Below are 18282 nucleotides of genomic sequence, written 5' to 3'. Positions count from 1 at the left end.
CGAGGCACCACCGTGAACTCTCACCTCGAGGTTCATAGAATTAGGTCCAATAGTTGAGGCACCACCGTGAACTCCCCCTAGAAGGGCCCACGGAATTATGTCCATACGATGAGGCACCACCACAAGCCCCTCTACAAGGGTCATGGGATTACGTCCTACACAAACCTTACTCATACATTATCAACCAATCATGAAGTTCCTATGCATACCATTAGCATATCATTTAGTATACATGGCCAACCATCAATCATATCTCATGCCAAGCTCATTACAAATTCATTAGTTCCCACCCATAACATACATAGTACATGCATATCCATCCCCTTTATAAAATAAATCAATGGACCAGCCAATCAAACAACCAACAACATTCATGAAACGAAGCATAGCAAAAACCCAAGCTAGGTCTCGCTCAAGTTGGGAGTCCTCGCTCAAGCAAGAGGAGTACTCTCGCTTAAGCTGCAGACTCTCGCTTAGGTGAGACTATGACAGTGACTTTGGGCAATTTCGCGGATTCTCGCTTAGGCGAGGCTATCTCGCCTGAGTGAGACAGTCCGTCGCTCAAAATGCAACCCCTCGCCTGGGCGAAGGTTCGAGCAAAAAAGTTTGGGCGAGCTTCTGCTATTCTCGCCTAGGCGAGACGAGCTCGCTTGGGCGAAAATATCAGCTCTCGCCCCTGTTCACGCATACATGACAGCACACCCAACCAAAATACATCGTTCAAACCATTTCCATGCGAACCCAAACAGCATACAAACATATACTCATGAAACAGAAGCAAACCAAGCAACAAAGTACTTAAAAGAACAGAAAACGCTAGCTTCCCTTACCTTGAGTGGGAGCACTGAAGTTCACTGAGAAGAGGGGAAAATACGGCGACTCAAACTAGTGCAGTAAAACTGGAAAACAAATGTATTACTAAGCATATTGTTTTAGATTTGACTCAAACATAGACTAAGGCACAGGAATGGAAAGGGAAAGGTAAAGTCTAAGTTTAACTTACCCGAATGAGACCTTAGAGTGAAACAGCGGTTGCTCAGGGGATGCCCTAGCAGAGCTCTACGTTCAACTGCAAGGGGGTAGGGGAACAATCTTCTTTGAAAATTAGCAGAATGAGGTGTTAGGGTTGGTTTAGGTGATTTTGGGCACTTCCTAGGCTGGCCTTAGACCCAACAAATTGAGGCAGTCCCTTAGCTATTAGGACAGAGAAATAAATGGGCTTTACAATTTGAAAGGGACAAAATTGGTTTATTTTAACAAAAAATGGGACTAAATTGAACAAAAATAACAAATATAGGAAATAAATTGAACAAAAAAAAAATAATACTACCACAAATTGGCACGTGGCACAATTGTGACTTGACACGTGGACCATTTTTTTGAAATTAAAAAAATTAAAAAATTAAAAAATTAAAAAAAACAAAAAAAAAACAGGAGCTTACATATGGCATGTACTATTCAAAAACGTTAACTATTTAAACAACGTTAGTGAAAAGGACCAAATTGACCACAAGTTGACGCAAATTAAGACCTAATTGAACATAAAACGAAAATAGGGATCAAATTGAATAAAATCAACAAAAATAAGGACCAAATGTATATTTGAGCCTATATTAAAATAAAGAAATAAAATAAAATTAATAAGTTTAATATTTTTTTATATCTTTTTGTAGGCTTTTCTTTTGAAATATAATTTTTTATTCACTAAAATTATAACAATTTTGCATTTTAGTTTTAATTTTATTTTAACTTTAATTTCCATTTTCGAAAATATATTTCTTATATATATATATATATATATATATATATATATATATATATATATATATAACCAAATTTATTCTTACATTAAATAATTTTCTAAATATATTTATATAATAAATTTATTTTATTACATCAATTAAATTTATTACATATTATTTTCGTACTTCTAGCACCAGTGCAAGCCAATGATTTTAGATTGGTTGTAGTGAAACCGATTTAATAGAAAACATGGTGACAAATTTTGTAAATATTGTGAAGTGTATTAGACCGGTTGTGAGGAGAACCGATCTAATATTCTTATATTAGATTGGTTATGAAGAGAATCGATCTAATATTCCTATATTAGTTTGGTTGTGAGGAGAACTGTTCTAATATGTCATTTTTAATTCAAAAATATATATCAGATTTAATATTAGATTGGTTATGTCGAGAACCACTCTAATATTTTGGCTTCACTAACTTGCAAAACCCTTTCTTTTCTTCCCTCTCACGCCTGAATGTGCGTCCAGATTGTTCATCTTCTCCATTTCTCACATCCCCTCCATCAACCACAAACCACTCTCACCAACACGAAAACCTTGTTGTCGCTACACTTCGAACCACGTCGTTACCGTCAATAAGGTTGAACCATCAACCATAAACATGGAAGTGTCGTTGTTGTCACACCGTTGACGTTGTCACTGCCATCACACATTGATGTTGTCGCCGCCTCCAATGGTTCACGGTGTAACATACTAGTCGGATATTACATAATAAAGAAAATTATAATTGAAAATAAATTTGAACATAATTATTATTTCCAAAACGCGGGAAACTTTAAAATCCTCAATGGCGGTAAATAAAAAAATAAGTCGTAAACAATTTATTACAATCTCGAAATCCAAAACCAACTAGTAAATAAAAATTACAAGTTCCAAAAACACATGTTTTTTATAAAACCCCAATGTCTAGGATTTGTTTTATTCTATTGGAAATGTGTTGCACCAATTGTATCATGACAAAAGTGCACTTAATATGATGAAAATGGCCAATTATTGTGGCAAAGTTTACTTGTTTGTGGTCCATGACGTGGATGAGCCACAATTACTAGATAATGATTTAAAAAAAGTTGTTGGCTATTGTCATGGACTTTTAGAGAGGAGAGATAATAGTCATGTCAATTGTGTTGTAGAAGACAAAGAGGGCAATAAAGGTGACGAAGTGGAGGTTGATTTACAAGTCACATTATACACTATGACAATAAAGCGAGCCACGTAATCATAAATGATCCACGTAACACAAACAATGTCATCCTGTACAGTGCATCATTATCAATTTAAATAATGTCAAGCAAAAGAACCAAATTGAACACAATTTTAAAAATTAATGACCAAATTAAACATACAAAAAAAAAGACAAAATTGAACAAATAAAACCAAAGCAGAGACCAAAATAATATTTAAACTTTTGAATAAAATATATGATTTTACTCTCTCAAGAAAAAAAATATATTTAGGGTCTTCTTGTCAAACTATTTCGAATGTGGAAATGGTTATAAGAAAAATAAATAAATTTATTTAATTACAAGTGATTGAATATACTTATGTGATTGTATTTTTGATTTTTTTAAATATAATTATATTTTTAATAGTTTTATCAAATTAGTTTATTTAATGAGTATTAATCACAATTAGTTTTTACTTACTTTAAAAATTTTAAGTTTTTTAATTTAAGTTACTATTACATTAATTTTCTTTTCTTGCAAAATTTATTATGTGTAATTATAAATAATAACAAATAAAAGATTAAAGAGGATAATAATAAAATTAATTATAAATTAGAAGTTTACTAGAGTAAACTAGTTTGATATAAGTTACCCACCTTCTTATCTTAATAAAATTATTAAGAAAGTAAATGTAAAATAAATTGTTTTTACAACTTTATTTATTATAAATAATTTTTTATATAAATAATAAATTAAATTTAAAAGTAATTATAAATTTTAAAAGATAAAATAATAAAAAATTATTAAGATACTAATATTTTAGATCTTATTATTTGATATCAAATGAAAATTATAATTATTAAATAAATTCAAAACTTAATAATTTTAATAATTTTACGCAAACAAAAGTCTTAATTATTAAATAAATCTAAAATTCAACATCATGAAAAATGAACTCTTCTACTAACTTAAAATGTATATGCATAGATACGATACATGTATCAGATACGATAAGTATCCGATACGTCGATACCTTTATTTTGAAAATAATAAGATACGACACTTGATATATGTATATTGAAAAATGTAGAATAATTCTTAAAAAAGTCATAAATATATGATAATTGTTGGGTAAATCCAAATGAAAACCATATATATTAAAGTTGTCAATATAAAAAATTTATAAATTATTATCATCATAAAAGTATTACTGCTTTGTAAACTAGATTTTTTATTGTTAAATATTAATAAAATATCCTCAAATATCGGACACGAATACGTATCAAATACAGATACGTAATCCATATTGAAGTATTTGTGTATAGATATGTATATAAAATTGCACCCGAGTTGGTTTGTGACTACTAAGATTTTGATCAAACATATTATTAAAATAATAATCAATTAAATAAGCCATAAATGACATACATAGAACTTGAACACAAGTTCTCTCACAAAATCAAGTACTCTCAATCATTTGAGTTAGAACTTTTTCGTGTCAAAACAATCAACATTTAATGGCATAAAGGCTCCCACTACTTGCATTAATTAATTAATTAATTATTTAATTAATTAAATTTTACGGGTCCTACAACTATACAACTAGCAAGCGTACCTTTGATACCAATAACACATCCGCCACCACCACAAACATGCGAAGGCACCCCTTCGTAGATTGTATAATGGACACACCCCTTCTCTCGGGATGGAAAGCTCTCCACATGAAGCAATATAATGCTAGCACTATTTTGTTCAAGTATTGTATTCGACTAATGATGCCCTATTTTGTAAGGTCTTCCCGATCTCACTACAAACACTACCCTCAACTTGTTACGTGTTTGGCAAGTGTACGAAATCATATAAGTAATAAAGTGGACAAGTCTAGATATCGTATCTCATAGGGACTAATGTGATTTAAATTTAATGGATTTACTAATAAAGGCACAAAGAACAAAAAAATTTGGTTTAAAGGAAAATAATTGTAGAATTAAGATGTAAAATATAAACAATTTGGCACAATGGAAACAAATAGCTTGATTGAGAAAAATATCAGATAAAAGCTTCATTGGGATTGGGTTACAAGATCCAATTAAAAGCATAAACACCAAACAATATTCTTCAAATTCCTACTCTAGCACTCACATTATGTAACAAGCCCTAATGTAATTAGCAGCAAGTCTAAACTTTAATAAGAACCCTAATGTCTTAAACATTTCCTTATTAAGAGTTCACATTAATGATCAATTATTTGATGTTATAAATGACCAATGATGTACTCTATGTCTAGATGCATAATCAATTAGTTGTATATTCTAGTCTAGGTTCTAATTTCGTGTCTAATGATTAGATACCCACAAATATGCAATCAATAATTATTATGTAGTTAAAGCAAGAATAGAACACAAGAGTGATGGAAAAGAATTATATTGATTAGTGAAATTAACATAGAATTAAGAATACATTACACCCAACTGGTCTTGAAATTGAAATTGAAATTGAAATTTAGCTAATCCTAGGCATACGAAATACTAGACTGGTGTTGAAATTGAATGCCTCCATCCTTGAGAATGACCTTCTACCTTCAAATGTATAGATATTAAGTTTCTCTCTCTCCTAAGTGTGTCTTTTTCCTTCTCTCCCCCAAAGGGGTGTTTATTTCCTAGGAGGGTTGGTTTCACCTTTGTCAAACCCCTTATTTATAGATATTTCAAATTGGACTAGACCTACAACTTTGTACTTAACCTTTTAATATCTTGTATATCTTGGATATATATATATATATATATATATATATATATATATATATATATATATATATATATATATATATATATATATCTTTTAATCTTTTGACTCAATATCTTTAAGATATTCTTCAAATATTCTGACTTGTAATTTAAGTAACCAACTTTGTAGATTTCTGATACTGTTGATAATATTTGATAATCTCTAAGATTTTCACTTATTTGTAAAATATAATTTATACATCTATCTTTCCACTTTTATTGAATAAAACCTAAAATATCAAATAAAATAACAATAAAATATAAAACCTAGTTCATCAAGCTCCTCCACACTCCATAGATTGCTTTGACACTTTAACATCCCAGTTCGAAACACAGTTCGCTACCAGTAAGCCACACCATCTCACCTCTTTAGCGTTAAACAACACGAAATAGGAAAAGGGAGAATCAATGCGGGTGTTCATGGAGCGCTTCGGGAAAATGGCGTTTGACATTCCTAACCTTAGTTCAAATGTGGCCCTTCACCAAATAGTCACTTTGTTGTGACCAGGGCCCTTCGTGAACAATGTATGCAAGAGGGCCGCCACAAGCATGAGTAAGCTACAACAGAGAGCTACCAAATATATGCAAATGGAAGAAATGCATAGCTCACGAACAAAACTGAAGCTAAAAGCCTACCTGATAGGAAATCCGACAAGGATAGCGTGTACAAAGCGAATCAAAGACCTTCAATACCTAGGGCACCAAAATTTACTCGGTACACACCTCTCAATGCACCCAAAGCTCGAGCTTTGGAGGAGGCATTGCATGTTGACCTCCTCATTCCCCAAGGAGAGTGAATTCCCCATCAAAATGTTGATCCCAACCGACAGCGTCAGTATCACATAAATACTTGCCATATTACTGAAGAGTGCACCACTCTGCCAGTTAAGATTGAGGAGTTGATCCAAGCTAGACATCTAAGATGTTTTGTGTCACGAGGGACTTACTAGCGAAAACTCCCACGTCACGGGCAGTGAAAAGGAGACTACCATAAACATCGAGACAATAAGAATGGTCAAAATGCTAAGAGGAGACAAGATAATTCAGACAACGAAGAGAGTCCCAACTAGATAATAGACCTCTACTAAGAGGAACTATCAACACCATCACAAGAGGATTAGGAGGAGGAGGAGGATCCTCGATGACAACAAGGAAGAAACATCTTAGGACGATGCAATTTGTCAATGCGGTGTTTACAACCATGCAAAGGTTCATATCGTCGATAACTTTCACCAATGAAGATTTCAAGGCAGTAGACCCCAAACAAGATGACCCGATGGTGATAAAAGTTGAAATCAAGTGTTTTGTGATCAAGAAGGTATTAGTAGACCATGGAAGCTCAATGGATATACTCTATTGGGAGACCTTCAAGAAATTACAAATCTCCGAAGACAAGATGCATCCCTACGTTGATGAGATCGTTGGATTTTCTGGAGAAAGTCGAAACTCGAAGGTACATAGATTTGTACACCACATTCGGTGAGGGCCGAAATACTAAGATCATATCTATCAAATATCTTATTCTTGATACGAGTACTTCGTATAACATACTCTTGTGATGCTCTTTTATAATAACGACACTTTAAATTTCATAAAATTAAAAAAGAAAATTATTCTACGATAACAGAACCTTAATAATTTGAAATGTATTATTCTAATAGTTTTTGAAAAACATAATAATACGTACCCTATAACATAGGTCACGAAAAAAAAATTAAGAAAAAGGAAATTTTTATTTAACTTCTAATATTTTATAAAAATAATCAACGTATAGATATTAACAATATGACAAATTGAAATTGATTGAACACTAACATATATTAAAATATATTTCATGATTTGTTCAATTACTCGTAGCTTTTTATTTAGAGATATGAATAAATATAAACTAAAAATAACAAATCTGTATGTTCACATTCAAACCCCATCTTTCGGATATATTATGATATTCCAGCTTCCAAAACTTTATAATTCGGAAATAAAATAAATTAAACAACGGAACTTTTTTTTATGCAGTGCGCATATCTTGAAAAATACCAGAACTCTCATTTTCCTTCCTTTACTTCAGATATCAAGTGACCGAGGCCAACTGTGAGGGCAGAAGTTGATGTCAAAGATGCTTTCAATATATTCAGACACTGCACCAAATCACTGTACGATGAGAAATTTCATGATAAATATTCAAACAAAATGTAAAAAATAAAAGTACAATTACCTCCATGAGTCCAATGGTAACATCCTTCTCTTTCAGATCAAGGAAAGAAGTATTCAAACGGATGATTATATTTAAATCTGAAATAGGTGATGACGGTGCTACCACCAAATCATCTGTAACAACGAACATTCTTGATCCCTTCACAATACTTTCTGTTGCTGATTCAGAATCAGTCAGCGACATTAATCCAAGATAATTTCCACCATCAGGCACGCCCTCACAGCTTCTTAAAAACTGAACAAGAAATTTCGCTTCCTTATTACTATAATATAACAAATATTTTAGATCCTCTTCATTAACAGCGGCTAAAATCTGCGCGCTAGATTTGAACAATGGGAGCAAGTGAGGATCAACAAGCCTGTTCTTCGCTACTTTTGACATGAAATATAGGTTTTCACTCATATCAGTTACGCTCTCGTATAATCCATCGATGCTGCCCACAGAACAATTTCCTCCCAACTTTTGTATAACTCCTCCCAACGGAAAGTTCAGAAAACTTAAAAGCATGTCTGCAAAATCTTTCTCCCCTAGAGCATACAAAATTTTGCCATCTGATTTTCTTATAACTAACTTCAATTTGATATTGATGTTACTGTTGTTCTCAACACTACATGAGACAAACGTTGGCTTCTGAATGACTGGTTTCTTTTCTAGAAACAAATCTGTCAAACATGATTTGGAAAGCATAGAACACTTCAACAAATCCACTACCTGTACAAAATATTGATATTCAAATATAAGGTGAAACAGTAGAACTAAAATAAAATAAGTGTAAATTAGCGAAATTAAATGTAAATGAAGAACCTTTTTGGTGGTGACATTCACTGTAATTTCCTTCAGTGAACTGGGAAATTTTATTCCCAACTTCAAGACTAGTGCAAAGCTCAAATAATCCATAGAGTTTGGCATTACAATGAGATCATCAGTGATGACAAATATGGCATCATCATTGACAAATCCATTGGCTGAACTTTTCAAGAAAACTGTCTGGTTGACAGCTCTGCCGCAGCTACAAACAGAATTTGATGTGCAACGCATAATGGCACTGCAAGTATGGGCACAAAAGTTGTTACAGACAAAGTATTGTTTTAGCGGAGTGTCATCAATGTTAAGCTTAAGAGTGTTGCAAAAATCTTCGGCCATGTTCCATGGACGCAATAGCCTTTCCTTATATGCCTGTGCGGTCAAACAGTTGTCGTCAAGAGCTGCCACACTGTGATAGAGAGAATTCAGAGAACCTATTTTGACTGGTCCAATGTTGGACTCATTTCCTACGAGTCTGGCAATGGTTCCTAAAGGCAGCGTTAAAAAGCTAAATAAGACATCTACAAAGTCTTTTCTAGCTTCCGCAAATAACACTTTGTTCGTCTCTTTGTTCACCACAAGTTTCAATGGCACTCCCACCTCTGCTTGAGGAGTAGTAGCCATGCTAGAAACAAGCCAACGTTAAAGAGGAAAAACAGAACTGAAACAGACGATTTCAGTACTTATATTTATAACGGTGTAGCCTCAAACCAAAACATTCAAATTCAAAAGTTTCATCATTTTTTGTATATTATTTTATTTATAGTATGCTATATAAAAGGGTACTTTAGATACTTTTAGATTTTTAAAATATAATTACATTTATAAATCATTTTATTTAAGCTATCTGATTTAATGAGTATCAATCAAAATTAATTTTCATTTGCTTTTTAATTTTTTATTTCTTATTTAAACTATTTACCTCAAATTTTTTTCCTACAAATTTCATCATGTGTAATGCTAAACAATAATAAATAAATAAAAGATAATAATAAAATAAAATTGAATATATTATTAATTAAAAGTGTATTAAAGTAAGTATTCTTACTAGAAAAGCGTTTTTGGAGATAGAGTAAGAATGTTGACCGTCAAACTATAGTAAAGATTAAAAAGGAGATTCATTTGTAATATATAGGAAAAGGTTTGAGAATTGTGTGACTTCCTCTATAATTAAATTGTATTTATAGTTACTTTTGGAGTCGGCTAAAATGTATAAAAGATATCAAAATAAATAAAAGATATGATTTCTGGTATAAATTATTTGATTATATATTATATTATATGATTCAATTATATATATATATATATATATATATATATATATATATATATAACATTTAGGGAAGGTAAATATAGGGTTGGCAAAAATAAGTAGATGTACTATACGGAAGAAAAAATAGTTTGTTTGAACTGAATTAAAAGTTAGTTTATAAAAATTGAATTAAACTATTTCTTGTTATGTAAAACTGTATTAAGTTATGATTTGAATTATATATCTTAACGTGTTTTCAAGCTGTACTATTTTTTTATCGAATTGTAATGGTTTTTAATCAATTTTTTTGTGAATCACTTTTCAAACTGTACACATTTTTTTTTAAATTCTTTTTAAGATAAACAAAATTTCAATAGGAATTCTATAGGTAAAATGAATAAGATCTCAAGTATAATAATTGATCCTGACCTGACGATATTGTATAGACATAATTAAGATCGGAAGAGTATACTAGTTTGACATATCTTATTAAACAACTGTTTATCTTAATCAAATTAGTTTATAAGGCAATCAAATAAACTAGTAACTAATTTATTAAAATATTAGTTTTAAGTAAAAATTTCCAAACTGGCGAAAGGCTTTTGGTCAGCTTAATATACAAAACTTTGTTGAAATTATAAAGTTTAAGACTAATTTATGCTGCAAGTTTTTTTCTTTTCCAAAAATCATATCTGACCTAAATATGTTTAAAAAGTTATTTTGTGATAGTAATTATAAAATGACTTGTAAATCTATATAGAGACTTAAGTAAGTTTACCAACCTAACAGATTATTTTTATTTCAACCTTTCAATAAAATTAAGTTCTAATTAAATATAATTTTGGTTTTCTTCAGTTTTTTTTTTTTTTTTTAACTTTGCTTATATAGTATTTTTAAAATTTTGTGTGCGTTTTTTTCTCTCACTTTGATTTTCAAATACATTATTCTTTTATTTTTTATAAATGGCCTCTAACTAAATTTATGTAAGTGTTGTGAAATGAGAGGCATTAAATTACTTGATTTTTTAAAAGTTGTAGCGAGTCAACCTACAATCATGATGACTAATTACTTGAACAAGTGAATCATGTTTTATCTTTGACAATCAGATAAATAGAATGGATCAAAAGGGATAAATTGACCTATTTTATCGTCATTAGTTTATGATTAACAACGAAAATGCACGAGGATCATGACTTAACTTGAGAAAAAAGTTATATTACTTCTGTTAAAGAAAATTGATAGCAGTATTGTTTGTCGTCCAACGAATTTATTTTCCACGAGATTTTGGCACTGTGATTATTTAGATGTATTAGAAATTCTACTTTAATGCGTATAACAACGAATCACATATATTAACAAGTTTGATTAAGAAGAAGAAATCATATATATATATATATATATATATATATATATATATATATATATATATATATATATATATATATATATATATATATATATATATATATATATATATATATTTCTCTATTGAATTGTTACTTTAGACGAGAAGTCCCGGGGCATAAACAATTGCCTAATTCATAATTCATATATTTTACATAAGTAATGAACTTGATTAATTATGTTGTACTATCATGACAAAAGAGATTAGATAAAACTTCAATTATGGTTCATGGTCTAATATTTCGGGTTAAGTGTGACCACTAATTCAACAACTATTGCTCACAATCTAAATCTATCAAAACAATTACACTTCTAGGCGATTTGTTCCTATAACCTTTAACTCTATCAGCGGGAATTAGACTTTTAGGTGATTTGCTCCAACAATTTTCAACAATTTTCATGACAAAAGTGTTTTGTTCTATATTCTTTTTTCTAATAAAAATTATCTTCTAAAGTGGATCGTAACTTTAACTTTGATGGAGTCTTCTTCACGTCTTTTTCAATATTTGTTCGAAAGTTTTAATTGTGTTACTTATAATGTGGTTAATTTTTTTTGTTAATCGCGCTTGCGATTACATCTTTTTGGAAAAAAAAAAAATTAAATTTTTTTCAACAATTTTTTGTCTAGAATATTTTTCTCATAGGTTCTTATCTAATTAACTATTTCTCTTATTTTATAATAGTAGTTTTTAATGATATCAAGTTCTTTCATTTTTATTAATTTAAACTCTTATATTAGAGATAATGAAATTTAACTGTGTATCCCATCACTTTCTTGAATTTTTTTTTCTATTGTGTTCCAAGAGAAGTAGTATAGAATGGAGTTATAGTTTTTTTTTTTTTATATATATATAGTTGAAAATTTTATCTACATCAAATAGAAGACCCAATATAGCTCTGACACCACTCTTAGTATGTTGAGGTTGTAAAAAGAATAATTGATGAAAGATAAAAAAATTATGGAGATAGTAGAATGAAATAGTAGTTGGAAATAATATGTTTTGTAATTGTGAATGATATATTGTTTTTGTAGTTGTTATACATCAAATGATTCATTTCACCCACATGATTATTCTTTATTTTAGAAAACTACATAAACACAGACGCTATTACGCCTGTGTGTACGCATTTTTTTACATATGTATGATATTATATTGGTAGGTGATGATATTGTAATGTTATTAAGTTAACATATAAAATAAAATTATATTTATTAAAAATAAAATGAAATATTTCAGAAAAGATGAGAGAATAACGATTGATAAATATAGAAAAAGAGAAGAAACAAAAATAGACCATTTTATAACAAATTTATAAAATTAACGGTCAATTTTCAAAAATTTAATAAATAATATTATATTTTAAAAGGTAAAATTGAAATTTTGAAATATGGACACAATTGTTATAAATGTTAACTGGGACTTATGTAAATTTAGGTTCAAAGGTTGCTCATGTAACGTCCCAATTAAATAGATAAAACCCATTTAATAAAAACGCCACATACATAATATCCAGAGGGTACGAAGATTTGGGATATGAAATACTTCGTACCCCAACATATCCATATATATAAAAGAGACCCCACACGACCCAAAACATAAGAATACTAGCGAACTAATAGCAATAAGTCTGGTACAGACAAGAAAGCATAGCTAAAAAAAATTCTTTAGTGATGGGCCCTAGAGTGGGCCCAATACTCGTCCAGTCCATCAAGCTGTAGCATTCCTATCATCATTACCACTGCCAGTGGTTCTCCCATCTGCTCACATCAATAAAATCGATGATCATCGCAATAGGAAAAGAACCACAAACAAGACAACTAAACACGCAAACAGGGTAAGCTAGAGTAAAGAAATTTTATGTCACAATAGTCAACATGCAAATCTCATAGTCAAACATGAATAACAGACATTCACACATGGATTACCAACATCATTTAAGACTCCCAAGACTTGACTATCCGGATACGCATAATGAGGCACCACCACGTGGCAGTGGAATTATGTCCTAGAAATGAGGCATCACCGCGAGGCCTTTGCGAAATTATACCCTTACAAAAGGCACCACCACGTGACCTTCGTGGAATTACGCCCTGGCCCTGAGGCACCACCACGACCCCCCGTGAAATTACGTCCTTTTGTTGAGGCACCACCAGGAACTCCCTTTAAGAGGGTCCATGGGATTACGTCCAACAGATGAGGCGCCACCAAGACCTCTCACTACAAGAGTCATGGAATTATGCCTTACCCATACTTTATACATGTTCCACCCACCAAATCAAGAATTTCTCATAACATTAATATCATGTATAAATAATAAATCATACAACTCATGCTTTCTGATTCATACCCAATAAAACAACATACCATTTCCATATCAAACTCATATATTAATCATGGCATCATCACACAACCTTCTAGTAAAGCATTTAGGTCAGAAAAGCCAGCCACAGATCAGTGAACCATTCAACAATAACATCAAAACCTGCCCGCGGCCTCGCTCAAGCTAACAGGGTTCACTCAGGCGAGGGGGTACTCTCGCTCAGGCGAGCCTCGTCTCGCCTAGGCGAGGACTCGAGCAAGGGAGCACCAGACTCTGCGAGGTCGCGCTCAGGTGAGTCCCTTCTCGCCTAGGCGAGACCACTCCTCGCTTAAAAATAAAACTCCTCGTCTAAGCGACAGATCGAGCAGCAGATCCTGGGCAAGCCTCTACTGATCTCGCCTAGGCGAGGCAAGCTTGCTTGGGCGAGAAAACCAGTGCTCGCCATTGTTATCTCATGCAGAACGCAGAAACCACATCGAAACCACATTTTTACCAATATCAAACAATCAAATCACGAGCACACCTCAAGAACATAACTTAAACTCAGAAAAACATGCGAAGAACATAAGTAAATCGTAAACCCTAACTTCCCTTACCTGGAAACGAGCTAGCGGGAAGTTCCGACACGCATACAAAGAGCACCACAGTTCCTAGAGTTAGCTGAAAACGAAGGGGAGCAGAACAAGAACGAGATTACTACAAAGTCCCTACTGTGATCAACAAAAGAAAGGATGCCTAGAGAGTGGGAAGCACGACCTCGAGATTAACTTACATGGAGCAGAGCTGAGTTTAGAGCTGCCTTGTCCAGGAGCTGGGATCAAACCCTAACAGAGCTTCCTGTTGCGAAAAAGAGGGAGTTTGACGGCTGCGAAAATCTGAAGAGTAAGAGGAATGGAAGTGTGAGGGCAGACTTAGGGTCTCCTTTTCCCCTTTGGGCCAGCCCTTAGGCCCAACTGTTTGGGACAACCTTAAAAAATAAAGTTAAGAAATAAAGTGGGCCTTACAGCCCATAAAATATAGAATAAATTATAATAACAACACTTCAAATTTCAAAGAATATATTTCATGGTCTAATATTTCGGGTTAAGTCTGACTAGTAATTCAACAATTATTGCTCACAACCTAAATCTTAAATTTGAAATAAACAATTTGTCTATTTTTTTAACCGAATCATCTCTAAACCAACATCCGGTAATCTAAAAATAGATTCGTGTTAATTTAAAAAAATTAATTTTGAAAATATTTTCACATAGTAAAAAAATAATTGTTTTCTAAGATTCCCAACTTTTAGTTTTAGAAACTTCATTTCTAGTATTCTAAAGTTTTAGTTTGGTTAAAATATTCCATTGGTTTTTGTTTTTATACCAAAATCTCAATTCGGTCTTCGTATTTTTATTAGTCTCAATTCGGTCCTCATATTTTTATTAGTCTCAATTCGGTCCTCGTATTTTTGTATCACGTGTCAACTCCTCATTTTTTTTTTGAAGTTTTTGAATTTCTTTTTGAATTTTTGAATTTTTTTGAATTTTTTTTAAAAATATTTATGCCACGTGTCACGTAGTGTGTCACGTGTCAATCTAATATAGTGACACGTGTCAAATTATTGTATGAATCTCAATTTGGTCCTCATATTTGTTGATTTGATTTGAGTTCCAAATTTTTTTAAAATTTTTCAAATTTAGATCAAATTTTACTTTTATATAATGTTATGATTATTTTTATTAAAATTGATATTTTATTAAATATTTTAATAATATTAATTGTATTTAATATTAAAATTTTAAATATATCTATTTTATTTTTTTATAAAATTGTTTTAAAATTTTACATTTGAATTTATAAAATTGTTATTTTAAGCCAACTCTATAATATTGTTGATATCGAATGTTATACAAATATTTCGAATATAAATTTATTAATCTATATATTTATAATTTTAAAATAAAATTTAAATAAAGTTTAATGTAAAATATAAATTTAAATAAATTAAATATTATTAAAATTATGTAATAGAAATATCACTTGTAATAAAAGTATCAATCATTACATTTATGTAAAAGCTAAATTTTGTCTAAATTTGGAGCACATGAAATTAATTTTTTTTTTTTGAAAAACTTGGAACTCAAATCAAATCAAATTAACAAATATGAGGACCAAATTGAGATTCATACGATAATTTGACATGTGTCACCATATTAGATTAACACGTGTCACACCTACTTAACCGTGTTAGTTTTATACTAACCGAAAAGACCTAATTGATACTAATTTACAAAAATGTGAAGCTAATTGAAACTAATAAAGATAGGATGACGAAATTGAAATTTTGATAAAAAATGAGGATTAACGGAGTATTTTAACTTTGTAGTTTTAATAGTTTTACATGCCAAACTTCCTTGTAAATACTAGTTTTAACTTAAAAGAGAAAAAATAATCAGCAAATTATTGGGATGTCGTTATCAGAGGAATTTAACTGCTCAAATAATGTCGGAAACAAAATTAAACAACTACATTTTACGCAATGCCAATAAATTAAAAAGTACTGCATACATAAATCCAACGTACGAATAAATGTTATTGTTTAAGAATACGCTAAATTGAATAACAAGAAATTTAAAGTGAGTGTTTAAGAATTGAAATGGCAGAGGAGAAACAGCATAAGAAAGGATCAAAAAATAAAAGGAGCACAAAACTTTCTAAGAAACTCTTAACAACCCTGGTTCCTTAGCGCAAGACCTGACACCTGATGAACACGTATCGTGTTATAAAGACGTGGCGTATGATGAACATAACGAATCGTCTGATGAAGATTCCACGTCTGAAGACGCATCAAGCAATGAAGACACATCGACGGATGTAGCAGCTTCAGATAACAAGTGAGCGAGACCAATTGTGAGAACAGATGTCGAAGTCAATGCTGCTTTCAGTATATTAAAACACTGCGCCAAAACAACCACACGATGAAAAATCATGATAAAAATGGAGGAAGAGTTCAAACACAAAAAAAAATAAAAAATAGACATAAATAAAACACGTGTACAATTACCTCCGCTAGCCCAATGGTGACCATCTTTTCTTTCACATCAAGAAAAGAAACATTAAAACGAGAGATTAAATATATATCTGAAGTGGGATATGATGGCGCTATGACCAAATCATCTGTAACAGCAAACATGCTCAGTTCCTCCTCAACACCTTGATTACTTCTCGGTGTGAAGGTGGGAGCATCAACAAGCATGCTCTTTGCTTCTTTTGACTTGAAATATAAGTTTTCATTCAGATCAGCTATGCTATTGTATAATCCATCAATGCAGCCCAGACAAGTATCTCCTCCTAACATACCCGCAACTTCTCCAAGAGGATGTGCCAGCAAACTAAAAAGCATATTTGCAAAATATTTGTCCCCATGAGCATACAAAACTTTGCCATCTGATTTTCTTATCACTAACTTCAATTTGAATGTGATGCTGCTATTTTTCTCGGCACTACCCATGAAAAACGGTGGCCTATAAATGCGTGGCTTCTTTTCTAGAAGCAAATCCGTCAAACATGATTCGGAAACGAGAGAACACTTCAAGAGATCAAGTACCTATACAAAATGTTGATAATCAAATATAGGGAGAAAAATTAGGGCAAGTGATAAATTATAGGAGTTTTGTAGGGAAATTAAATGTAAAGGAAGAACCTTTTTCTTGGTGAAATTCATCGTAATTTCCTTCAATGAAGTGGGACCTTTGATTCCCAAAGCCTGCATTTGAGCCAAGACTGAATAGTCCACAGTATTTGGTATTACCATGAGATCATCAGTGATGACAAAAGTCTCAGCATCATTCACAAATCCATCCTCTAAACGTCTCAAGATAACTAGCTCGGGACAAAAAGTTATAGGGGGATGAGTGTTATCAATGTTAATCTTAAGAGAGTTGCAAAATTCTTGGGCCTTGTTTTGTGGACGCAATAACGCTGGCTTGAATATCTGTCCCCACAGACCGTTGAAATCAAGAGCTGCCACACTATGATAGAATGAATTCAGAGAACCTATTGTAACTGGCCCCATGGTGGATTCATTTTCTACAAGTCTGACAATAGTTGCTAAAGGCACCGTTAAGAAGCTAAATAAGACGTCGACGAAGTCCTTTTTAGCTTCTGCAAACAACACTTTGTTCGTCTCTTTGTTCACCACAACTTTCAATGATACCTCTTCTTCTTCGGTGATCGCCATCGCCATCGCCATCGCCATGCCTGATCAAGAGAACGGCAAAGATATTAATAATCTTACAGAACTTGGAACCTGTCTACTAAACTAACACAACACTTTTTAACAAACACAAACTGCTATTTACAGTAAATTTCAAACAGAGGACTTTTTAACAAACTGATCTATATATGGTAATTATAGTGCGTGAGCTAACAAATATCCCCTTAATCACTCTGTTTCTTCGAGTTAAGAGCAAATATCTCTCCTATATTATCAAATATATTTAAAATATTAATATTTTAAAAATATTTATAAATATTAGCTTGTAATATA

At 31.6% G+C, this 18282-nt stretch overlaps 2 protein-coding genes across 2 annotated transcripts; both read right to left on the bottom strand.

Moving 5' to 3' along the window:
- Nucleotides 1-7799: 7799 nt before the first annotated feature.
- Nucleotides 7800-9397, bottom strand: LOC114163608 (uncharacterized). The gene is made up of 3 exons (XM_028047913.2): nucleotides 8774-9397; nucleotides 7970-8680; nucleotides 7800-7892 (listed from the first exon to the last, which is right to left on the bottom strand). The coding sequence occupies exons 1-3, from the start codon at nucleotides 9395-9397 to the stop codon at nucleotides 7800-7802; spliced, it is 1428 nt and encodes a 475-aa protein (XP_027903714.2).
- Nucleotides 9398-16513: 7116 nt separating this feature from the next.
- On the bottom strand, nucleotides 16514-18009 carry LOC146883866 (uncharacterized). The gene is made up of 3 exons (XM_085666748.1): nucleotides 17437-18009; nucleotides 16798-17340; nucleotides 16514-16690 (listed from the first exon to the last, which is right to left on the bottom strand). The coding sequence occupies exons 1-3, from the start codon at nucleotides 17989-17991 to the stop codon at nucleotides 16514-16516; spliced, it is 1275 nt and encodes a 424-aa protein (XP_085522874.1). The 5' UTR covers nucleotides 17992-18009.
- Between the last annotated feature and the right edge of the window lie 273 nt (nucleotides 18010-18282).

This window comes from Vigna unguiculata, chromosome 9 (genome assembly GCF_037176805.1).
Source record: "Vigna unguiculata cultivar grain cowpea cultivar isolate G323 ecotype 2 chromosome 9, ASM3717680v1, whole genome shotgun sequence".
NCBI lineage: Eukaryota > Viridiplantae > Streptophyta > Magnoliopsida > Fabales > Fabaceae > Vigna > Vigna unguiculata.
The sequence above is the reverse complement of the archived record's forward strand: the minus strand, read 5'-3'. Positions and strand labels throughout refer to the sequence as shown.

Excerpts from the sequence above, each read along its gene's own strand:
- LOC114163608 (XM_028047913.2), bottom strand. The coding sequence starts at position 9,397 with ATGGCTACTACTCCTCAAGCAGAGGTGGGAGTGCCATTGAAACTTGTG. Across the intron at positions 8,681-8,773 it reads TGAATGTCACCACCAAAAAG|GTAGTGGATTTGTTGAAGTG; the intron begins GTTCTTCATTTA and ends TATTTTGTACAG. Across the intron at positions 7,893-7,969 it reads TTACCATTGGACTCATGGAG|TGTCTGAATATATTGAAAGC; the intron begins GTAATTGTACTT and ends GATTTGGTGCAG.
- LOC146883866 (XM_085666748.1), bottom strand. The coding sequence starts at position 17,991 with ATGGCGATGGCGATGGCGATGGCGATCACCGAAGAAGAAGAGGTATCA. Across the intron at positions 17,341-17,436 it reads TGAATTTCACCAAGAAAAAG|GTACTTGATCTCTTGAAGTG; the intron begins GTTCTTCCTTTA and ends CATTTTGTATAG. Across the intron at positions 16,691-16,797 it reads TCACCATTGGGCTAGCGGAG|TGTTTTAATATACTGAAAGC; the intron begins GTAATTGTACAC and ends GTTTTGGCGCAG.